The sequence below is a fragment of the Scardinius erythrophthalmus genome, assembly GCF_964197995.2.
Source record: "Scardinius erythrophthalmus genome assembly, chromosome: 12".
NCBI lineage: Eukaryota > Metazoa > Chordata > Actinopteri > Cypriniformes > Leuciscidae > Scardinius > Scardinius erythrophthalmus.
The window spans coordinates 40002125-40027001 of record NC_138232.1 but is presented as its reverse complement, the minus strand read 5'-3'; the positions used below and the strand labels follow the sequence as shown (position 1 = coordinate 40027001).

At 35.9% G+C, this 24877-nt stretch overlaps 2 protein-coding genes across 3 annotated transcripts; one reads left to right on the top strand and one right to left on the bottom strand.

The window, feature by feature from the left end:
- Positions 1 to 14045, top strand: rad54l (RAD54 like). Its single transcript, XM_081380336.1, has 18 exons — positions 1 to 306; positions 472 to 552; positions 783 to 887; positions 3871 to 3931; positions 4035 to 4170; positions 4263 to 4332; positions 6071 to 6359; positions 6832 to 6956; positions 7541 to 7691; positions 8535 to 8661; positions 8744 to 8818; positions 9006 to 9136; positions 9243 to 9353; positions 10390 to 10513; positions 10699 to 10777; positions 11693 to 11872; positions 11989 to 12152; positions 13652 to 14045. Exons 1-18 carry the CDS (start codon positions 304 to 306, stop codon positions 13851 to 13853), a joined length of 2214 nt encoding a protein of 737 aa, XP_081236462.1. The 5' UTR covers positions 1 to 303; the 3' UTR covers positions 13854 to 14045.
- lrrc41 (leucine rich repeat containing 41) lies at positions 12274 to 24610 on the bottom strand. Of its 2 annotated transcripts, XM_081380338.1 has the most exons (11): positions 24440 to 24605; positions 24242 to 24328; positions 23931 to 24001; positions 22209 to 22893; positions 18386 to 18613; positions 17438 to 17584; positions 15824 to 15922; positions 15381 to 15509; positions 14413 to 14485; positions 14077 to 14335; positions 12274 to 13922 (listed from the first exon to the last, which is right to left on the bottom strand). In XM_081380338.1, exons 1-10 carry the CDS (start codon positions 24525 to 24527, stop codon positions 14116 to 14118), a joined length of 1827 nt encoding a protein of 608 aa, XP_081236464.1. In that variant the 5' UTR covers positions 24528 to 24605; the 3' UTR covers positions 12274 to 13922; positions 14077 to 14115. The 2 variants fall into 2 exon arrangements, with proteins under 2 accessions (XP_081236464.1, XP_081236463.1); XM_081380337.1 differs by having other exon boundaries at positions 13910 to 14335; positions 24440 to 24610.
- Positions 24611 to 24877: the final 267 nt, after the last annotated feature.

Below are 24877 nucleotides of genomic sequence, written 5' to 3'. Positions count from 1 at the left end.
GTTGCCGTAGAGTGTGAAGTGTGCACATTGCGCGGGACTCTCAAACATGCCAGTATTTAACAACAACAACGACGATGACTAAGTTTTCAGTTCTAATTAATATGTCAGTGTTAATTTCTTATTAAATACGATATTCGTTGTTGTTGAAAACAATGGTGTGGGAATTTCGTTAAACGGATCAGTAAACTTATTTATTTAATGCCTGAGGAGGATCGCCTCAGAAAAAAAAAAGACTTGGGGAAAAAGAAAATGCATATTTATTTGAATGAAGTTATTTAAGTTGGATTAAATTCCAGATTCAGAATGGTAAGTTGCTATATTAATCCTTTAATTTGATGTCGATTAAAGTATGTTTAGATACCTGTGAGCTTTGTGTAAGTTATAGCCTACTTTTAGTGTGTATGTTCTGTTTGTTGTTATTGATTCGTGTTGAGAGAATTCAGTCAAATCTTCTGTTATTAATAACCTCAGAGGAGAAGTCTAGCACCCAGTCAGATGGCCAAGAGGAAACAAGGCCCGGATTCAGACGATGAGGACTGGGAGCCTGAAGTCGTGAGTGGGACACAGTTAAAGCTCTTGGTTGAATGAGGATGTGATTGACACACACACACTGAATTATTAATTGTTCATATTTATATATATGTGTATAGTATATGTATGTATGTGTGTGTTTGTGTTTTCTAGAATCACTGTAAACATTAGAAATGCTTAATTGGCAATACATTGTAACAATTGTCATGTCTATAAAGCACACTTTTAATTGAATTGTGTCACTCCCACAGGGATCACAGAGTAAGAGAAACTGTCGAGAAAACTTAATCTCTCCCTTCAGAAAACCCCTGACGCCTCTCACCAACACACCCGTCTGCGCAGATGGCAATGCACATGTGAGTTTTGAAATATTAAATTAAATAGAGAGAGGCACATTCAATTAGACTTGTTTGTAACACATTGGAAATCTAACAAACAACTCCTTACAAAATGAAAATTAAATCCTTTGGGTGTAGGTGTGTGAGTGCAGTCATTTTTAAAAAACTGCAGTGATTCTTTTACATTTAAAGCTGGAATGACTTGTCAAGTCATCCTCATTTATATAGCGTTTTTAACAATGTAGATTGTTTCAAAGCAGCTTTTTAGAGATAAACGTATAATATAAACTTTAAGGTATAAACTTTTGTCCTCACATCAAGATTTCAGTCTCGTCATCCTAACAGACAGTTAAGGCAATTTTTGGGATGATGCATTGTATTTTTTGGAATAGTTTTGACAGAAAATTACATTAGACCCTAAAATCACCTTTATTTATATAGCACATTATACAATACAGATTGTTTCAAAGCAGCTTCACAGTGATGAACTAGTGATTAAATCATTGAAACTTCATTAAATGTGAGACTTATTTAAATTCTGCGCTAAAAAAAGACAGAAGTGACGACATTATTCAGCTCAATTCCCTTATGAAAATCAACCATGGTTTTATTATAGTAAAAGTGTGGTAACCATAGTTTTTTGGCAGATTGAGCACCAGTTTTACATGGTTAAACTATGGTTAGTGTAGCAAAAACATGGTTAATTTGTAGTTACCAATGGTTTAACTATAATAAGCATGTTTTTATGGTTTTATTTGTAGTAAAACCATGGCTAAAGTCAGTTCAGTGTTGATGTTCAGTTCAATAGAGTGGTGCAGGTATTAAAATCTTGAAGGAACCGGCGCCGAATAAGAGTTTCCGGGTTCTGATGTCATACTTGCACCACTCTATTACTGTGTAAAGTTAATCAACTTGGACATGAGTTCAAATCATTCAATAACCGAGTCCAATAAGCAGCTCTATCCACCTTATTCCTGACATCATGAGAATAACGTAACACTTGGTATTTTAACGTGACATGTTATAACAAAAATATCTACGGCAAGAGCTCTTTTCAGTCGCTGCTTTCTTTTCCTGGTGAGTATTTTCTTTTTTCCCTTTGCAATCCGCTGTAAAAGTATGAAAAAGGCAACATGTACTACACATATGTGCTCTGTTCACTCGAATTTAATTTATGATATATTCCATTAATAATTCACTGGAATGCACAAATAATCTCTCGTTATTCTCAAATCCTCACGTCTCTTTCCAGGTTTGTTTTCACAGGTAAATGCAATTTGTAATCTGTCAAAATGACGGAAATCACTCTGAAATAGTATCACGTAATGCTGAAGTTAATGAACATTTTTGATTAAGGGAACATAAGTTACAGATACAGTACCAGTCAAAAGTTTGGAAACATTACTATTTTTAATGTTTTTGAAAGAAGTCTCTTATGCTCATCAAGCCTGCAGTTAAAAAAAAAAAAAACAGTAATATTATTACAATTTAAAATAATGGTTAACTTTTTTAATATATTTTAAAATGTAATTTATTTTTGTGATGCAAAGCTGAATTTTCATCAGCAAGTACTCCAGTCTTTGGTGTCTTATGATCCTTCAGAAATCATTCTAATATGCTGATTTGATACTCAGTTATTATCAATGATGGAAACAGTTGTGCTGTTTAATATATTTTTTTGGAATACTTTTTTCAGGATTCATTGAGGAGTAAAACGTTAACAGCATTTATTCATAAAAACAGCATTTATTCAAAATAAAAACATTTCTAACAATATAAATCGTTACCATCACCTTTTATCAATTTAACGCATCCTTGTTGAATTAAAGTACTAATTTGTTCCCAAACTTTTGAACGGTAGTGTATATTGTTACAAAAGATTTCTATTCTAAATAAATAGTTCTTTTTAACTTTTTATTCATCAAATAATCCTGAAAAAAGTATCTCAGGTTATAAAAAAAATATTAAACAGCACAACTGTTTCCATCATTGATAATAACTGAGTATCAAATCATCATATTAGAATGATTTCTGAAGGATCATAAGACACCAAAGACTGGAGTACTTGCTGATGAAAATTCAGCTTTGCATCACAAAAATAAATTACATTTTAAAATATATTAAAAAAGAGAACCATTGATTTAAATTGTAATAATATTTCATAATATTACTGTTTTTTTTTTTTTGTTTTTTTTAACTGCAGGCTTGATGAGCATAAGAGACTTCTTTCAAAAACATTAAAAATAGTCATGTTCCCAAACTTTTGACTGGCACTGTATATATTACTACAGTGATATTTAACCCGTCCGTCATTGCTGTGAAAGACTCGCGCTTTTGGGGTTGTTTGGTCTGTTGAAAGTACCTTGTTGATGCTTTTACACTTTTAAATTTCCTTTTAATGTTCGATGGCTGAAGGGTGAGTAGATTAATGTCATCTCATTGTGACACTTGTATTGCGTTCATAGAGCGAGCGTTTCACTAATTGTTTACAGTTTAACGGAAGTTACACCCATAATTCGCGCAAAAACGTCATAGGGCGAAGGAATAAGGTGGATAGAAGAAATTAGTGTCGTTATTTACTTTGAGTCATCAATCCAGCTCAATTCTGTTCGAGTTTTGTTCTCATCCAATAGTGTCAGTGCAGTCAAGTAGGATAAAAGATTATTTTATCTTATAAATGTGCAAGGCTTTTGGTAAATTCTTGAACAGAGAGAATATCATTTAGATACAGGCCCGGTTTCACAGACAGTGCTTAGATTAAGCCTTAGTTCATTCAGGACATTTAAGTAGCTTTTATAAACGTGCTTTAGAAAAAAACATTGCTGCTGTGCATCTTGGGACAAAACAATAGCACTGACATATTTTAAGATATATCAATGCAAGTTGCATTCAGTTAAAACAGCTCAAACATGCATTTCAGTCGAGGACTAGAATAAGCCTTGTCTATGGCACCAGAGGATATTGAGCTATAATTAACTGATTATTTTCATTTCTTTTACAGGAAGACTTCATTCGCAAGATCTTATCAAAGCCATTTAAAGTCCCCATTCAGAATTATACAGGTAAGTCTGCACTCATAGCTCGTTTATGTATTTTTTATGAAGTAATTAGTGTGATGCTAAGCGAGTTGTAGAGGTTCAGAGGCTCTTGTGTTGCTCTGATCAGGCCCGTTGGGTCTGCGCGCTCTGGGACTGAAGCGGGCCGGTGTGAGGAAGGCCCTACACGACCCGTTTGAAGACGGAGCTCTGGTTCTGTACGAGCCGCCTGCCATCAGCACTCACGAGCTCATCAAAGCAGACAAGTCAGTCATATCTGTTGATTATCAGATTATCAGTCTTATTTTGCAGCTTCTCTCCAATGACATGATCGACGTTGTGATTGATTGTTTTGCAGGGAGAAGTTACCAGTGCATGTGGTGGTAGATCCAGTGCTCACTAAAGTGCTTCGGCCCCATCAGCGAGAGGTATGATTTGCTATATAGAAGAATATAGGGGTGGATTGTTACAGAAGAACCTCAAAAGGTCTCAAATATCAGTCAGATATTTCCACTATAATTATAACCAGGGCTTGACATTAACGCCCGTCAAATGCGGGTGTATTTCAGCAGTGGCGTGTAACGCAGTCACTCCTACTAGCCACTTTGGTGGGTTGAATTGTATATATAATATTTTCAATTGTAGTCTTTTAAAAAGGCATCCGAAATAGTAAACTAAGTGCAATGTAATGTTGTCAAAAATATCGATTTTTTTCTTAACGTATCGATGCTGAAATATCTGAAAAGCTTCCAATACTAATTTTCCACTGAATGGATACACGATATAATTGGCGATATAATAACACGATATAAAAACTCTCATCTCTCTGACAGCGAGTGACACACAAACCCTCTTCCTCTCAGTCTCACGTTTCATTTGCTCTGGATCAATATTGTTGCATTTACAGGGCTTGAATTTCGCTTGTTATTGCGTGTATTGCTCATAATTGTACTCATTCCTGCAGATTTTGTGCTCACACGTCACACCCTAAATGTGTGAACATAAAGCCGCCTCTCAGTGCTGAATAGAGCTCTTTTTCACTGCTTATTGGGCTTAAATAGTCAAATACACACAAAATAATGTCAAAGTGCTGGTCTTGGTGAGTATTAACGTAAACGCAGTCTGTTATGTTTTATGTGAACGTAAACCGCTGAGAAAGAAAATGTGTAACAGTATAATGGATCCGTGCGTCAGGTCTTAAAGGGGTGGTTGATAATGATTTCACTTTTCTAACTATGTTAGTGTGTAATGTTGCTGTTTGAGCATAAACAACATCTGCAAAGTTACAACGCTCAAAGCAAAGGGAGATATCTTTTTTTTTTTTTTCTCGCTTTTTAAGGACTACAACTAACGGCTGATAGGGACTACACCACATTCCTCCCGGGTTATTAGTGACATCACCAACCCTAAAATTTACATAAACGCCGTCCCCAGGAACGCGATTTATAGATTATTAAGACAGAATATGCTAATCAATGACTAGAAGATAACTACACATAAGCTACATAAATTCATCAACTAACCATTCAGAAATGTCCTTTTGCTTCTACATGTTGTCACCTCTTATTGAGTCTCTCCATCATTGTCTGACTCCGGTTTGAACATAAAAGGCTAAAAGTTTTTGAAATTTTCAGTGAATGTCTGTGTGAGGTAAAAGAACATGAGCTGTTGAAGCTCCGCCCCCTGTGCTGGGAGCAGCAGCTCATTTGCATTTAAAGGGACAGCAAAAAACGATGCGTTTTTGCTCACCCTCAAAAAGTGACAATTTTAACATGCTATATACAAATATCTGTGGGGTATGTTGAGGTAAAACTTCACATATACACTCTGGGGATGTCAGAGACTTATTTTACATCTTGTGAAAAGGGCATTATACAGCCCCTTTAAAGTGACAGCAGCTTAATATGCCTGCTGCCAAATTATGAGATGATGATAATAATAATAATAAACATATCTGTATGGCAGTTTTTCCCATTGGTATCGGTCAAAATTGTGGCCAGTGAAAATGCTGAGTGGCTAGTAACTTTAGAAAACCACTAGCCACAGTGGCTGGTGAGCAAAATAGTTAATGTCAAGCCCTGATTATAACCCCTTCTCTTCTATAAATCTTTATCCAACATTTTTGGGAAAGACCTTTCAGATAATCCCTATAATTTTCTTCCGTAGGGTGTGAAGTTCCTGTGGGACTGTGTGACAGGAAGGCGGATTGAAAACTCGTACGGCTGTATTATGGCGGATGAGATGGGGCTGGGAAAGACTCTGCAGTGCATCACACTCATGTGGACTTTACTTAAACAGAGTCCTGATTTCAAACCTGAGATCGACAAGGCCATCGTAGTGTCCCCTTCAAGCCTCGTGCGAAACTGGTACAACGAAGTGGGCAAATGGCTGGGTGGACGCGTGCAGCCTGTCGCTATCGATGGCGGCTCCAAAGAGGAGATAGATCGCAAACTTGGTATTCTTCTTCTCATTCTTTTGTTACAACAGGAGTTATTTATAGGCTTTAAGACAAGACAATTTCACTTGAGATGCAAAACTGATCAAGAAGACTTTATATATCTTGAATTCATTGTTTCTCTTACTCCTTTGTTTCATTATTTTATGCATAAGCCTCACTAAATCGTGTTAAATTTGCACCTGAAACAAGAAAAAACTGTATCCCAGTAAATTAAATTTCCTATGCACATTTATCATGTTTTATTTATTGTTTTACTGGAAAACAAGACAAAAATACTGATTAGATTTTTATTTAGTTTTTTGGCTTGTTTCTTGTTATAAAGTATGTGTGTGTGTTTTAAATGTTTAATTTGAGTAATTTGGCTATTAAAAACCCCACATTGGCTGGTCACTATACTTCATCTTCTGTTTTGAAGGACTCTGTTATTCAGCTTCACTACATGTTCATGTCATCGCATGTGTTCTTTCAGAGAACTTCATCTCCCAGCATGGCAGACGAGTGCCAACTCCTATTTTAATAATATCCTATGAAACATTCCGCCTCCACACTGAAGTCCTGCACAAAGGCAAAGTTGGACTGGTTATCTGTGACGAGGTAAGTGTACAGCAATAGTAAAAAAAGTACATAATAATTAAACGATTCGTAGAAAGCCTAAAAATATTAGGGAATTTTAAAATTGTTATTTTCAGACCTTAAAAGGTAAGATAAATGTATATATATTTTTTGGAAGTATGGAAATTTACTGAAGTGAATACCATTTAATAAAAGAATACTTAGATTCAGCAAAGATGCCTTAATGTAGACAGCATTTATTTTATTTTGTAATAATGTTTCACAATAATACTGTCTTTACTGTATTTTTGTTAAGATAAATGCGGCTTTGATGAGAATAAAAGCCTCTTCACACCAAGGGCGATACATATAACAATAAAGATATAGTTCTAAATATCATTGTAAAAGAATAGCAGAGTTCACACAACTATAACAATATGGCGCAGAGAAACAATGTCATTGGAATTACTTTCGGAACAATTTCTTCCTGCTGATGAACTATAGAAACCTTGAGACTTTTTCTAAAATTAAAAACATCTTACTGACCCCAAACTTTTTGAACATAGCGTATCATGGGGTTTCCATTCCGTATGTCCCGTATGACTGTTCCCGTGTGGTTTGTTTAGGGTCACAGGCTGAAAAACTCAGACAATCAGACGTACCAGGCGCTGAACTCCATGAACGCTCAGAGGAGAGTGCTGATATCTGGAACACCCATTCAGAACGACTTACTGGAATATTTCAGTTTGGTGCACTTCGTAAATTCTGGTATCCTTGGTAAGAGACTTTTGATCATTTCACTTGTACATGATCCTGTGGAGAGCTTTACTCAATCAATATTTATTGTGTGTGCTTCAATAATCATCCATCTCTCTTCTATAGCCCTATTCGGTTGGACTAGTTTAACATGAGAGGTGGGGTAAAGTAATGATTCCCAGAGCTTCTCTGTGATTTTAGTCCCATCCAAATGTGCATCTCAGTAATCATCACGGACAATGTCAGTAAAGATTACGGCGACTTTTACCTTCAGTAAAAAGGTCCGGAAAAATGACCTCAGGTTATACTAATCCTGTGCGAATAGACCCGCTGTAAATATGTACGTAAATATTCCGTCATTTCCTGTTTAAAAGTAGGTTTCCGTGGTTTTTCAAGTAAAGAGATGCTTGAAAAACATTGTTGCGTTCTAGACGCTGGGACAAGTCTGTGGCAAAACTCAAGTGTTTTCCACATTCAGATCAGAAAGAAGATTGAAAGCACTTGTTAGAGGCACGAAACATCTTTTAGCGTTAGGTAAGTGCCTTTTACCAACACAATCCAATCTGAAGTTAATTCATGCATAGTTCGACCAGACATAAATGTTTATAAATATAGGTTATGTGTTTGCACACATGATATCAGGAAGCAACGTAATACACACATGATAACAGGAGTGACGGCGATGCATAAATCGAGTTAACGTTACCCCTCCCACTTCTAGTGAGATCTCTTATCCCATGCGAATCGGCCATTATTATTACAGACGTCCTGTGGTAAAATTACATTACTCCATCTACCCTTGTAATGTTAATCCCGCCCGAATAGGACTTATGTGTGTGCTTCTTCAATCGTCTCTTCTCTCAGGCACAGCTCAGGAGTTTAAGAAACGTTTTGAGATTCCAATCCTGAAGGGTCGTGACGCTGACGCCAGTGATAAAGACAGAGCTGCCGGAGAGGAGAAACTCCAGCAACTCATCAGCATTGTAAACAGGTCAGCATGAGAGAAAACGGCCCGGCCACTCTATCACACCATTCAAATCGTTTCAATTAAACCTTGTGTTTGTTTTGTTAAGGTGTTTGATTCGAAGAACCTCAGATATTCTTTCCAAGTATCTGCCTGTGAAGATCGAACAAGTCGTCTGCTGCAAGTAAGAGATCAGCTGATAGTCATATTCCCTACTTTCTGTCATAGCAAGGCTCAAAATAACATATCCAGTGTTTAATACAGGGATTAGTAACCTCATGCATGTGTGCCATCATTAGCACTTAATCAGCAAGTTTAACTTTGTTTTGCCTTAAAGGAAGCATTAAAGAATAATAATTGTGTTTTTTCAGTCTTACTCCTCTCCAGAAAGAGCTGTACAAGTTATTCCTGAAGCAGTCCAAACCTGTCGAGAGTCTGCAGACCGGCAAGATCACGGTGTCTTCTCTGTCGTCCATCACCTCGCTTAAGAAGCTCTGCAACCGTGAGTGTGGACCTCTTCACCTTTGACATAATCAGCCCTTTTTTCTTTTCTGACAAAGTTATTGTTACATTGAAACTGCAAAAAATTGTTTTGTTCTCCCTGTTAGATCCTGCCTTGATTTATGAGAAGTGTCTGGCGGGAGAAGAGGGTTTTGATGGAGCAATGGACCTCTTCCCACAAAATTATTCAACTAAAGCAGTAGAACCACAGCTCTCAGGTCAGTTCTGACTTACACTGCCGTTCAAAAGTTGTTGTTTGAAAAATTACACATATCAGAATGTTACAAAAAAGTTTAAAATAAATGCTGTTCTTTTAAACTTTGTTCAGAATCCTCAAAATCTGAAGCAGCACAACTGTTTACAACATTGCTAATAATCATAAATGTTTCTTGAGCATCAAATCATCATATTAGAATGATTTCTGAAGGATCATGTGACACTGAAGACTGGAGTAATGTTGCTGAAAATTCAGATTTACTCAGGAATAAATTACGTTTTAAAATCTATTCGGTAACACTTTTTCAATAAGGTTCATTACTTAACAACATTAGTTAGCATGAACTAATAATGAACTGCACGTATTGTATACAGCATTTATTAATCTTTGTTAATGTTCATTTAAACATTTTCTAATACTTTATTAATCTTGTTAACATTAGCTAATGCACTGTGAGCTAACATGAACAGCTGTATTGTATTTTATTAACTAACATTAACAAAGATGAACAAATACAGTAATAAATGTATTTCTCATTGTTAGTTCATGTTAGTTACGTTAACTAATGTTACTAATGAACCTTATGTAAAGTGTTACCATATGTGCGAAATGAATATTTCTGTTTTTGCAACCTTGTTAAACATGAGACTTCAAAAAAGTCTTACTGCCCCTAAACTTTGGTAATATTTAATGTGTCAGAAATAAAAAATGTAAATGCGTTGACAATATTTGTGCTCAGCAACTAACATTTGTGGCATTTTTTTTTTTACCTTCATAACTGCATTTTTCTGAACCATGTAAAATCAAATCACTTTTATTTGTGACATCAATTTAATCTGTTATTTAAAATATTAATATTAAATATGAATCTGAACCTATATAATTAAATCAATCAACATCAAATAAAACCAAATGTAAAACAAAGTGGTACAAGCCTTGCTAGGGTACATTTTAAATAGGCCAAAACCCATAATGTGTGGCATTTAAGCCGTGATTTATTAATGTCTGACCGTGATCTATGACTGCCTTGTTTTCAGGAAAGATGCTGGTACTGGATTATATCCTGGCGATGACCAGAACAACAACAAGTGATAAAGTGGTTCTGGTCTCTAACTACACACAGACTTTGGACCTTTTTGAAAAGCTGTGTCGAACCCGAAGGTGAGGATTTCAGATCATATAAATGCAACTTCAGTGTAGAGCGCAAGCGGCCTTGATCTGGAAGTATTTTCCCCATCTGCCTCCTTATAGATGTACACAACATTAACTACAATTTTTTGCCATGAACCAAAATATTACCATTCAGCCTTATGATGGTTTAATAATATATTTTTCTCCATGAATAGATACCTTTACGTTAGACTGGATGGGACAATGTCCATCAAGAAGAGAGCAAAGGTTGTGGAGAGATTCAACACCCCCTCTGTAAGTCTGTTTCCATAGTTTATTCTTATTTTAGTTCTATTTATATATTATTATAGTTTTCATTTTGTGCTTTTCTTTTTTTTTATCCCTATTTAGGTTTATTTTTATTTCAGCTTCAGTTTTAGATTTTAGGTACAATTTTATTTTCAGTAAGAAATTTAAGTGCTTCAACTTAAAGGGGTAGTATAATGCCCTTTTCACAAGATGTAAAATAAGTCTCTGATGTCCCCAGAGTGTGTATGTGAAGTATAAGCTCAAAATACCCCACAGATATTTTTATATAACATGTTAAAGTTGTCACTTTTTGAGGGTGAGCAAAAACACACCGTTTTTGTGTCTGTTCCTTTAAATGCAAATGAGCTGCTGCTCCCAGCACAGGGGGCGGAGCTTCAAGAGCTCATGTTCTTTTACCTCACACAGACACGCAATGAAAATTTCAAAAACGTTTAGCCTTTTATGTTCAAACCGAGTCAGAAAGATGGAGAGACTCGAGAAGAAGTGAAATGTAGACATTTCTGAATGGTTAGTTGATGAATTTATGTTGCTTATGTGTAGTTATCTTCTAGTCATTGATTAGCATATTCTGTCTTGATAATCTATAAATCGTGTTCAGGGGGCGGGGTTTATGTAAATTATAGGGTCGGTGATGTCACTAACCCTGGAGGAATGACGTGTAGTCTCTACCAGCTGTTTGTTGTAGTCCTTAAAAAGAGATTTCTTTAAAAGCAAATATCTCCTTTTGCTTTGAACTTTGAGCGTTGTAACTTTGCAGATGTTGTTTATGCTCAAACAGCAACATTACACACTAACTAAAGTTAGAAAAGTGAATTCATAATCAACCACCCCTTTAAAATAGAAAGGCTGCCTTGTGAGCTAGCTGAAATGAAATGAAAAATGAAGAGAATTCTCTTCCAGAATCCAGAGTTCATCTTCATGCTGAGCAGCAAGGCTGGAGGCTGTGGGCTGAATCTGATTGGTGCAAATCGCCTGGTGATGTTCGACCCTGACTGGAATCCAGCCAATGACGAGCAGGCGATGGCCAGAGTGTGGCGAGACGGACAGAAGAAGACCTGCTTCATCTACAGACTGCTGTCGGTGAGTTCAGAGAGACGTTTTCCCAATTAAATGGCTAAAAAATGTCTCTTGTACGAGATACTCATCATTTAAAAGTGGGTCATTAGCCAGCTTGTTTCTTTTCCCCTCTCTGTTAGACTGGAACAATAGAGGAAAAGATCTTACAGAGACAGGCTCATAAGAAAGCTTTGAGCAGTTGTGTAGTGGATGAGGAACAAGATGTGGAAAGACATTTCTCTCTTGGAGAGCTGCGAGAACTCTTCTCACTCAACGAGAAGACAGTCAGCGACACGCATGACAGGTAAACACTACATTACTGCCATTCTCACCTTTATACAAGTGTGGATTTAGCACCTACTAGCATAAAGAACAAATATAGACAGACTGTGCAGAGAGATTGATTTAAGACTCAAACTCTGTTCGATACAAAAACAGTTCTTGATTTTAATGTTGTTCATTATATTATACAAGCAAGGATGCAATTTGTCTTAAATATCTACACAAATGCAAATGTGACATTGATTTTACCATAATTTTATATCTCTCTAATTTAAAACATTATTTATAAAGGTAATGCACAACAACAACAAAAAACGCACTGGAAAATACATTTAAGTGGGCAACTATTGTCCCTTAAAGGAAAAGGGTGGTAAATGCCTCGGGAGGGTATGCCACTCTAAAAAGTTTGGGAACCACTGCCATACAGCATCATCACGCACTGGCCTCAAACAGTTGTGGCGCGTCATGTCACATAAGTGCCCAGTACAGAAATGCTGGATGAGTGGGATAATGGCTTTCACTCTCGATGAGTCTTAAGCACTATTCGGACGGGACTAGTTTAACATGGAGAGGTGTGGTAATGTAATGTTACCACAGGATGTCTGTGATAATAATGGCCAATTCGCACGGGATAAGAGATCTCAGTAAAACTAGAAACAGAAGTGGGAGGAATAACTCGATTTAAGCACCGCCTTCACCCTCCTGTCGTCATGTAATAATAATCCTAATATCACGTGTGCAAACACACACGCATGCACACACACACACACACACACACACACACACGTGAATATATATATATATTTCTGATCTGAATGGTGTGTGGAAAACACTCAAGTTTTGCCACAGACTCGGCCCAGCGTCTAGAACGCAACTGAATGCTTTTTCAAGCATTTCTATACTTGAAAAACCACGGAAAACTACTTTTAAACAGGAAATGACAGAATATTTACGTACATATTTACAGCGGGTCTATTCACACGGGATTAGTATCACCTGAGGTCATTTTTCCAGACCTTTTTACTGAAGGTAAAAGTCACCGTAATCTTTACTGACATTGTCCGTGATGATTACTGAGATGCACATTCAGACGGGACTAAAATCACAGAGAAGCTCTGGGAATCATTACTTTACCCCACCTCTCCATGTTAAACTAGTCCCGTCCGAATAGGGCTTTAGTCTACTCAGTCGCTTACTCATGACACATAGCAACACAGCTAAAAGTATTCCTAATGTATTGGACCTTTTATTGAAATTAGCCTTCTTTTACCTGTTAAGACCCTTAAGAACTGTGTTTGAGTTTGGAGGTGCGACACAAAAGTGGTGTTTGCAAGGTTTTTGTGTAAATCCTCTGTGTGCCCCTAGGGTTGCAGAAACTGCATACTTCACCTCTAACACCTAATTTATTTATTGACTAAATTCATTCATGGATGAGGACATCTCAAAATGCATGTCTAATAAGATTATAAAAAGAGGCATTTGTATATAAATCCCTTTTTTGTGTGTGTGTGTGTGTGTCAGGTTTCGCTGCAGGCGCTGTATAAACAACCGTCAGGTGCGTCCTCCTCCGGATGACTCGGACTGCACCAGTGATCTGTCCAACTGGCAGCACTGTTCAGATAAAAGAGGCCTGAGGGACCCGGTGCTGCAGGCGTCCTGGGACGCCGCCGTCTCCTTCGTCTTTCACCAGCGCTCGCACGAGGACCAGAGAGGAGTCGTCTGAGCATCATGAACACACACATCAGATCATACAGGCTGAACACTGTGCAACTGACATCAGCTGATCTGGGAACTGTAGGAGATAGTACACTGTAATTCAATTCTCTTCCTTCTACTTTCCTTTTATTTATTCTGTGCATTTATAAACAAATTCAATGTTTGTCCCTATCAACGTCATTAAACGTGAACTATATCCAAGGTGTTTATGCTGGTCATTTCTCACTCACATCTGCATGATTTTGTTCAAAAGGCAGCATAAGAGTTCGTCACATCACACTGATGTGATCTGCCATGGTGGACCTGGAGTCCCAGTCATCCGTTAATATGTTACAGTACGGGATGAGCTTCCGCAGAGCTTGACCTTTGACCTCAGGGTCACGATCCAGTGGATTAAAGCGCAGGTCTAGTGTCAGTCGCTGAACTGGCCTGCATGTTTCCAGCAGCTGTGCAAACTCCAGAAGTTCAGCAGGAAGAATGAAGTTTGAGCTGTGTGAAAGAACACACTGTGTTTATTGTGTAAACAAACATGTATGGAAGATGCATGCAATAAAACCAGTATTTACCTAAGGTCTAATTTTGTGATTTTGCTGGGACGGCATCCTGAGAATAAGGTGGCTATCTCTATGACACCTGATGCTGGAAAAAGAAAAACAAGTTTGGTCATATTTTTTTCCCCCTATTATTTCACAAAACACAAATTTGTTAAAGGGATGGTTCGGAGTGAAATCAACCTAGGGTCCTTTGCACCATGACCTCGAGCCAAACACCCCCCAGAAGTCTTTTTCCCCTTGGTCAAACATTATTAAAGTTAAAGCTTATTTAGAGATATAAGGCTTCGTGCAGGCGCTAATGGATCCAAGGCTATATCTCGTAAATTACTCCATTTAAATTCACTAGCTTTTGAGCCGTCAGGCAAGTATTATTTAAATAAACTCCTGATGTACTTACAAACTTTCCAATGCCTCGTTTTATGAGTTCAGAACCTATTTGTGCTACTGTAGAAGTTTGGTACCATTCTGGGCATTATTAGTGGGGTAATTTACCAGATACAACCTTGGATCCATTAGCGCCTGCACTAAGCCATCCGGCTGATATCTCTAAATAAGCTCTAACTTTAATAATGTTCAACCAAGGGAAAAAAGGCTTCTGGGGGGTGTTTGGCTCGAGGTCATGGTGCAAAGGACCCTAGGTTGATTTTACTCCGAACCATCCCTTTAAATACTTCTTAGACAATCATCATATTTTAGTCTGTTGCTCACACAAAGCTGCATATTAGAATGATCCTTCAGAAATCATGCTGATTTGCTGCTTAAGAAACATTTCCCATTATTAGCAATGTTGTAACCAGTTGTGCGGCTTCAGATTTTTGTGGAAACTGATACATTTCTTTCAGGATTCTTTGATGAATAGAATCTTTTGTAACGTTCCAAATCTCTTAACTGTCACTTTTGATCCATTTAACACATCCTTGCTGAATAAAAGTATTCAATAAAAATAATAGAGACACTGTACGGAGCGAGTTGAGTCTTACCCAGTCGGTTCTGGGCCAGCGTCAGGCTCTGGAGGGACGAGACCCCTTTCAGCGCTTCGACGAACGGCAGCAGGAAGTCCTTCTTCACCGCACACTTATCCAGCAGCCGACAGTCTTTCAAGGACAGCTCTGAGATCCAAACAACAGCACAAGCATTAGGCATTCGTTTCAAGACTCAGGCTAGCTTTTTAATGAATACATCTTCAGTATCTCGCTGCTCTTTGGGTGTAGGGATGGTTTCACTCACAAGAAAAAACAATCAAAGGCACTCGAGTAATTCGTTTTTAGAAAAATATTCTTTCATGGCTTAGATTTCAACGGCACGGTGTTGCTTGACATCCGGTTTTAAAATCTAAGCCATGAAAGAATAAAGACTTTTTATATTTTTCGAGTGCCTTGGATAGTTTTTTCTTATGAGCTTTTTTTATGCATTATTGCTGTACCTTCTAACACAGAATATTCCAGAAAATGAAGAATCTCCCGGTGATAGTCAGCTAGGTTTACGTCTTCCAGGTTTAACACTTTGAGTAAAGGATTTGATTCTATGAGGGCGAAAAAGAGACATGTATCATGTTAACATATGAATCAACTGAATGGAAAAACATTCTGTAATACAACACTGACATGATTCATTTTCAAACATTACAAGTCAAACTAAAGAAGTTGCTAGAATCAGGTAAGGCGAGTATTTCTACATTATTATGACATTTTTTCAACATTACCTCAGAAATACATTTGTTTGGCCTCTGCTTTTGTGTAAAAGAATTACGCTTCATTGTATTGAACGTGCACACTTGTAGTGCACTTCAAATCTTAAGAGTATATTCCTGTAAAAAAACTACTATAATATCAATGAAATAAAAGGCCACTTTTAAGCAACTATCAAGTACACGTCTAAAAAATGCACTTTGTAATAATGTCAAATAAGGTTTTACACTTATTTTAATGTGTTGACAAACATAGTAAAGTACTTGATTGTATTTTTAACTGTAGTGTTATTTGATATATGACACACTGGTTAACATGAACTAACAGTGAAAACACTTCTAAACAAGTCAGATTCATCTTAGTTCAAGTTAATTTCGACATTTACTAAAAAAAAATTATTAAACTCAAAAGTTGTATCTGTTAATATTATTTATGAACCCGAGCTAACATGAACTAACGATGAACTGTTATTAACTAACATTACTGCAACAAAATGTATTGCTCATTGTTAGTAAATGTTAATGCATTATCTAATGTTAATATAAGTAACTGGACCTATTTATAAAACTATTACCATTTAAACTCTAATGCAATTAAAATGCATCAGTGTCTGAAAACATTGCATTCAGTTCACAATTAAGTATATTCTTTGAACATTATTTCTGTAGTTAGAGTTATGCATGTTAAAGGGGTGGTTGATTATGATTTCACTTTTCTAACTTTAGTTAGTGTGTAATGTTGCTGTTTGATCATAAACAACATCTGCAAAGTTACAACGCTCAAAGTTCAAAGCAATGGGAGATATTTGCTTTTAAAGAAATCGCTTTTTAAGGACTACAACAAACGGCTGATAGGGACTACACGACATTCCTCCTGGGTTAGTGACATTACCAACCCTAGAATTTACATAAACCCCGCCCCCTGAACACGATTTACAGATTATCATGACAGAATATGCTAATCAATGATTAGAAGATAACTACACATAAGCTACAAAAATTCACCAACTAACCATTCAAAAATGTTGCCTTCATGTCTCTCCATCTTTGTCTGAATCCTGTTTGAACATAAATGGCTAAAAGCTGCCTTCCCTGTGCCGGGAGCAGCAGCTCATTTGCATTTAAAGGGACAGACACAAAAACGTTGCGTTTTTGCTCACCCTCAAAAATTGCCACTTTTAACATGCTATATAAAAATATCTGTGGGGTATTTTGAGCTAAAACTTCACATACACACTCTGGGGACATCAGAGGCTTATTTTACATCTTGTGAAAAGGGCATTATACAGCCCCTTTAAATTTTCACAAGGGTGCCAGAAGGACGTTGAGGTCGTGTGAAAATGTCTGTACCTGCTAACGTGTGAAAAAAGCGTGAAGACAGGTGTACTCCTGTGAGATGAAGGCTGGTGAGTTTGGGAGCACACGTCAGCGCCGGAAGAAAACACTTGACTGACATCGGGCCGGTGGATTTGACCAACAGCTTCTCCAGGCACAGCTCTGTGGATCAGCACTAATGATCAATCTCAAACTTACAGACCAAATTAAACAAATATCTTCAGTTACAATCAGTTAACAGTGATGACACTGTCAGTGTTATTTTAAGATAATTGAGATATTTATATAGGTTTTATTAATATTATGAATCATTTTTTTATTTTACATTCAAATTTTTAGTTAAAGTTTTATTAGTTTTGTTGTTTTTTTTGTCCTATTTAATAGTTTTTAAAATATGTCTAAATAGTAATTTCTCCCCTTTTTCCATTATTTTTAATTAGTTTAGTAAATCAAAAAAAAAAAAAAAAAATAAATAAATAAAAATGAGAAAAAAAGTGTGCCTTGGCAATTAAATGAACACTTAAATTACACTAATATATATATATATATATATATATATATATATATATATATTTTTTTTTTTTTTTTTTTACATTTAAGTTAACATTTATTTTATTTCAAGTAACAAAAAAAATATTTTTTATGGTTTTAGTTTTCAATAATAACCCTGCACTGATTCAGCTCCTGCTCAGTAAAATTTTACTGACAAAACAAAGCATTGATCATTTATTTTGTAAGAAATTCTGGGCAAAAAAAAAAATATATATAAAAGCCTTTGATCAGATTTAGGGAGAAAAAAACTGCCTTTTAAATAGCAAATCATATATGTGGCCGAACTCCACCTCTAGGTTGTTGGCTAAAAGTTAACATCAACTAGCGATTTTCAATCTTTCTATGCATGAAAACTGGAGCCTATCTACATCTCCTCCATCTGCAGAATTCATATGTATTAGTTTGACTCACCTTTGCTTTGAGTGAACTGCGCCTGCTGGCCGTGTGTGTTTCTGTCGGCAGGAGGGCAGATCTCCAGAGAAAGGCTCAGGAGAGTCGGACACGCTCTCAGGACGCTGATCACGTGTGTGTGACCACAAACGTGACTTACACTGAGATCTGTGAGAGAGCAGCCGGGGTTCAGGAACAAGCGTCTGAGAGACTGCACCAACACTGACATCTCCTCCTCTTGAATGAGCCCTGCACAGACACACACAGAGCGACTGCTTTACTTCACACCATCCTGCATTCAGAGACGGATATATTAGGGCCAGACTAGGGCAAAAGAAAGAAAAAAAAGAAAATATATATATGTGACCCTGGACCACAAAACATGGGTCAAATTGATGAAATTGAGATGTGTACATCATATGAAAGCTATATAAATATGCTTTCCATTGATCTGTGGTTTGTTAGGATAGGACAATATTTTGTTGAGATAAAACTACTATGAAAATCTGGAATCTGAGGATGCAAAAAAATCGAAACATTGAGAAAATCGCCTTTAAAGTTGTTCATGTTCACCATTGTGCTGCATTCACTCACTATCACTTCCCTCACACACTCCTTATATAAGGGTTAGAAGAACGGTTGGCAAACATATAACATGCTAGAAACATAATAATCACTGCAATAATGATCCAATCACAGACTCTTAAGCATTTGCCTCTTTAAATCCAAACAACATTGGCCGGGAAGTGTATTTAAAGGTTTGGGGAGAGTAGGATTTTTAAATGCTTTTGAAAAAAAAGTCTCTTCTGCTCACCAAAAATTATTTGATCAAAAATACACAAAAAAAAAAAACAGTAAAAATTTGAATGAATTGTTTTCTATTTTAATAAATTTTAAACTGTAATTTATTCCTGTGATCAAAGCTGAATTTTCAGCATCATTACTCCAGTCTTCAGTGTCACATGATCCTTCAGAAATCACTCTAATATGATATGATTATTATCAATGTTGAAAACAGTTGTGATGCTTAATATATGTGGAAACCGTGATACATTTTTCTCAAGATTCTTAGATGAAAAGAAAGTTAAAAACAGCATTTATTTGAAATGGATATCTTTTGTAACATTATAAATGTGTTCACTGTCACTTTTGATAAAGTTAATGCACTCTTGCGGAATAAAATGATTAATTTCTTAAACAAAAAACCTTAATGGCCTCAAACATTTAAGCAGTTGTGTATATATATATATATATATATATATATATATATATATATATATATATATATATATATATATATAGTAGCGCTGCACAACAGGGAACTACACTAACCTTTTCCACTGGTGGCACTTGCGCTACTAACTTTTTCAGTTACTGGCGCAAAACATGATTTGGTCGCACAAATTATTTATAGTAAGCCGCTCTGCATAATAATGAACAATAATGAAACTGTATTGCATACAGATGTGCTTTTTATTTTACTTGCCTACTTTTAAACCACATGCCTTCTTGTTTTTGTTTTCTTTAACATTGGTTGGGATAAATTTTCTCCTAAATGGATTTCAACATGCTATGGTTGGCACAGGGCAGACTCCTGAACTCTTAAGTAGTGATGCACCGATGTGAAATTTGTGGTCGATAACGATAATAACCAATATTAATATTGCTGTTATGGCATAAAACAGTAAAAAAACAAACAAACAAAAAAAAAAACAGGAACATTGTGTACAATTAAGATAGGCTACTTAATTTATTATTCCAATGGCAAAAATATTGTATCATGATTTTTTTTCAGGAAAATCACGCTTTCACGATTTTATCACGATTCTTTATGTTGGTTTTACTATTTTGCGACTGAGCATTACAGCCAAAACGTATGTCCATATTTTAAAAACAAAGCCTTGGGTAACAAAACATATATATAAAAAAATGGCAGACGAAGATAACAAATATTTGTCATTATTTTCTTTGTTATTAAATATTAAGATCAAAGATGCACATTACACATACACAACTTAATACACAAATTAAATAAACAGTGTTTTATGTTTTCAGCTTCAGTATTTAACAGTAGCATTGAAGAAAGTAATTAAATTAACAAATATGAAAATAAAACAAAATAGACTTCACTGTATAAATTATACATTGATACTTATTAAAGCTACTTCAGTCAAGAGCAGTGTGTGATTTTCTCTTTGCATTTTGTTGTTTTATTAACATTAAAGGAATAGTTCTCCTAAAAATTCAAATTGTCATAATTTACTCTCTGAAGTTGTTTTAAACTCGAATGAGTTTCTTTCTTCTGTTGAAAATAAAAGTTATTTGGAAGAATGTGGGTAACCAAACAGTTGATGTACCCCAGTGACTTCCATAGTATATTTTTCTCCTTTGGAAGTCAATGGGGACCAGCTACTGGATAGCCACATTCTTCAAAATATTAATATTAGAAAAATATTAGAAAATATTAGAAGGAAATTAATACAGGTTTGGAACAACATTAGAGTGCGTAAATTATTTTTGGGTGAACTATCCCTTTAAGGACAAGCGGCAGCGTGTTTACTATTGCTACTGTCTCTTTAAGAGTTGCGCGCGACGCGTCTATACACGTATTTGACAAGCAGATTTACTCAATTTTCTCAAGTTTGCTTTCACTTTAGACATAACCGACTTTGTTTATCTAAACCTTGTGTGTATTTAACAGTATAAGCACAATAAGACTCGAAAGATAACTAGTATCCAGGCGCTGGTAGACAGGCTTTTAGTGCATGTGAGCTTCACATGTACGCGCTGAGGAAGGAACGCACACGTTAGAACACGTTAAAATATAAAACGTTAAATATCCGTGTTTGTGTGTGTGAGAGAGAGAGAGAGAGAGAGAGAGAGAGAGAGAGAGAGAGAGAGAGAGAGAGAGAGAGAGAGAGAGAGAGAGAGAGAGAGCCGCTCGCGCAGCACTGATTCAATGGTAGGCTACGTTTTAATCTAAGTAACGGTCGCGGGGCTGAAGTTAACTTGATGTTTTGAATGCTCGAGGCAGAGCACGTTATAAAACGTATTCTTAAAATACACATTTCAGTTTTAATAAATGCTCATAGTAAATCATAGCATATTGCCTAAAACATAGGTACAAAAATAATCAGTGATACATTTGCGACCCATTAAAAATTAGGGTCGCAATGGCATTTCAAAAGGTCGCATATGCGACCATTTTGGTCGCAGTGTAGTTCCCTGCACAATATTGAAGAAAAATGCGATATGGGATAACTCATTAAATAATGCGATATTCGATATACGATACGATAATGCTTAAAGTGTGTAAAATAAATTATCTTTAAAATATATTTAAAACTGTATAACCTACATACGTGTTTCACATTCTTTTTGTGACAAGAAAACTTCCCTAAAACTTCAGAAACTGAACAGCAGTGTTTTACTGAAACATAAGAAGTGTTATTTTAACATCAGTGTAAACCACAGGGTTTAGGGTTTCAAGTTATCCTACATTAGGTTTATTTAACAACAGAAACTGAATAATCAAATGTAAAAATAAAACACTGCTTAGTTTTCACTGTATGAATGAAATATATACTGATTCTTATTAAAGCTACAAACGTTATTCAGCCGAGAGCAGCGAGTGATTTTCTCTTTGTCTTTTGTTCATAACCCCAGTTATTGCAAGCTGTTGCGATATGCATATCGCGATATCTACATTTGCGATATTTCAATAATTTCGATATATTGTGCAGCCCTAATATATATATATATATATATTTCCACCTGACTAATCCATATGTGTAGATGTGTAAGAAAAACTAGATATCATATTTAAGTATCAGCTTGTACTTACAGTCACTGTGAAGATGCAGTGTGTGAAGACACAACCATGTAGGCAGACTATGCGACACCGTGGTCAGGATTTCACATTTGGACACTTCAAAATCAAGCGATTGGATGTGACCTTTGGGGCAGTGGTCAGCAGGGCTGCTAAAGGACGAAAACTCGCTGCACAAAACCTCTGGATTTTCCTCCACGTCTAAAGCGAGACGTTTGGCTGCGGGTTCCTCCAGCTCTCCATCATGTTCTACTGAACAATGGCCGTCGGCGTTGGGCGTCTCTGGTGACCCCTGAGGACCCCTGTGCCTGGACATGAGCCAGCGCAGAAAAGATGAATCTGGGTTTCTTCTCAGAACCACTTCTCTGACAGACCCGTGGTCCAGGAGCCGGTGGAGGATAAACAACACGTATTTCCGCCCGTGTTTGAATAGAGCGTTGGCATCCAGTAATCTGAGGGACGTCACTCCCGCTTCGAGGGCGCTCAGGATGGGCCGCAGGTCACCGGATGCGAGCCTGCAGATGTTTTTGGATGAGGTGTTTAGAGAGAGGACTCTGACGTGCTTCACGGTCATGGAGAGGATGGAGGAATCGCTGAGGTTGGAAAGGTACGATCCTGCTCGTCTGACCTGGGTGAACATGAGCATGTGAAAGAGCCTTTCCAAACATCGCTGCTTCCAGTCCTGAGTGAGCGGCGCTGACTGAAAAACACAGAATCACAGTTCAGGTTCAGCGCACTTGCTCATTACACGGGTCTCATGGGGACCGAGGGTTGAATAAAATTAAATTAAAAGGTTTATATAAGAAATAAAAAAAATGTAGGCAGTTATTTATCAATAAACAATTTTTTTTTATAAAATAACAAATTATTGGCCATGTAAGTTGCACTTAAGGAACTTGACTTGGTAGTTTGCTCTAAAAACTCAGAACAAAATACACAGAAAAATTAAACAAAAAGGTCCACATACAGATTTTGACTTCCAGTCAAAAATCCAGAATAAAATAAAATAAAAATAAAATAATACACAAATAAATAAGTAAAAAAGAATAAATAAATAAATAAATAAATAAATAAATAAATAAAAGGTTTATTGTGCACGTAAGTAATAATAATAATAATAATAAAATATATAAAATAATAATAAAATAATACACAACAAAATAAAAACTAAAATAAAATAAAAATGTCTACATAAGGAATTTGACTTCATAGTTTGCTCTATAAAGCCAGAATAAAAATAAAACAATACACACACAAAAAAACTAAATAAAATACAATGTTTATTGCCCATGTATATTGCACCTTTGAGGAATTTGACTTGGTAGTTTGCTCTAAAACTCAGAATATATATATATATATATATATATATATATATATATATATATATATATATATATATATATTACATTCAAATATTTAGTTCGTTTTATTAGTTTTGTTTTTTTGTCCTTTTTAATAATTTTATAAATTATGTCTTAATAGTAATTTTCCCCCTTTTTCCATTATTTTTAATTAGTTTAGTAAATCAAATTATACAAAAAAAGAGAGAAAAAAACAGCGACCTTGACATGTGCCTTGGCAATTAAATGCAAACTTATATATATATATATATATATATATATATATAATAAAATAAAGGTTTAATGGCCATGTAAGTTATACTTATAAGGACCTTGACATCACACATGATGACAGCCAGGATTTAATCCAGCAGAGATGATCATATGAAGAACAAACCTTCGATCTCCAGCGCCACGTCTGATCCAGATCTCTCCATATTTTTGCCCAAATTACAGAGGTGGAGATTCCTGAAATGAGCATCAACTTTTAGCATTAAATATAACACCCTAACTTTATTTCATTCGCATGGCCTGTATTTTAACATTTTAATTCAAAGGAATACATTTTCTACACCATATATATATATATATATATATATATATATATATATATATATATATATATATATATATATATGAAGAGTACACACTGGGATACATCAGATGCTCTTCAGTCATATGTATGTATGCATTAATGTATTACTGTACCTTTAGTGGCAGCGGCAGTTTCAATCCTGTCCAGATAGTAAATGTTTAGATGTGGCAGTAAGTCTTTCAGGAGAGAGACAGGCAGATCTAGATCAAGAAAAATAGAAATAATATAATAAATATCAAACTGGTCACTTACATATGAAGTATTGAATAGGGATTGACAAGTCAGTAATTGTTGTTATAAGTAAAACTTACTCAAAACCTTTCTTTCTAATAGATCAATGTTTTGAGCAACTTTCACGATGCACATTTGCACCAAAGAGCTTCCATCTGAAACTCCCATTTTTGCACAAATACTGTTTTCTTACAACCGAGCGCGTGCTCGATACATTTCTACTGTTGTGCTTCCGTCATGTGTTTCGGAAATAAAAATGCATTGGAAGGGAAATCTGGGACTGGAAGCCATTGCTCCTCCAGGGGGCGCTCGGCTGCTCAAAAACCCGGAATTTTCATTAAACGGCTATTAATCTTAATCTTTTCCCCCTCGTATTTGTGATATTTATACACTTCAAAGTATAATATTTAAAATAAATACATTCAAATAATTAATAGCTGATATGTAAATGTAAAGTCGCTGACATATATATTTTAAATCTTCTTCAGTAATCACACACGACTGCGATTGGGCAGAAC

Coding starts and splice junctions, on each gene's coding strand:
- lrrc41 (XM_081380337.1), bottom strand. CDS start 24,527: ATGGGAGTTTCAGATGGAAGCTCTTTGGTGCAAATGTGCATCGTGAAA. Junction 15,923..17,437: donor CTTTTTTCACACGTTAGCAG/GTACAGACATTT, acceptor TCGCCCTCATAG/AATCAAATCCTTTACTCAAA. Junction 14,336..14,412: donor ATCACAAAATTAGACCTTAG/GTAAATACTGGT, acceptor TCTTTCACACAG/CTCAAACTTCATTCTTCCTG.
- rad54l (XM_081380336.1), top strand. Junction 6,957..7,540: donor GACTGGTTATCTGTGACGAG/GTAAGTGTACAG, acceptor TGGTTTGTTTAG/GGTCACAGGCTGAAAAACTC. Junction 11,873..11,988: donor TCATCTACAGACTGCTGTCG/GTGAGTTCAGAG, acceptor CCTCTCTGTTAG/ACTGGAACAATAGAGGAAAA.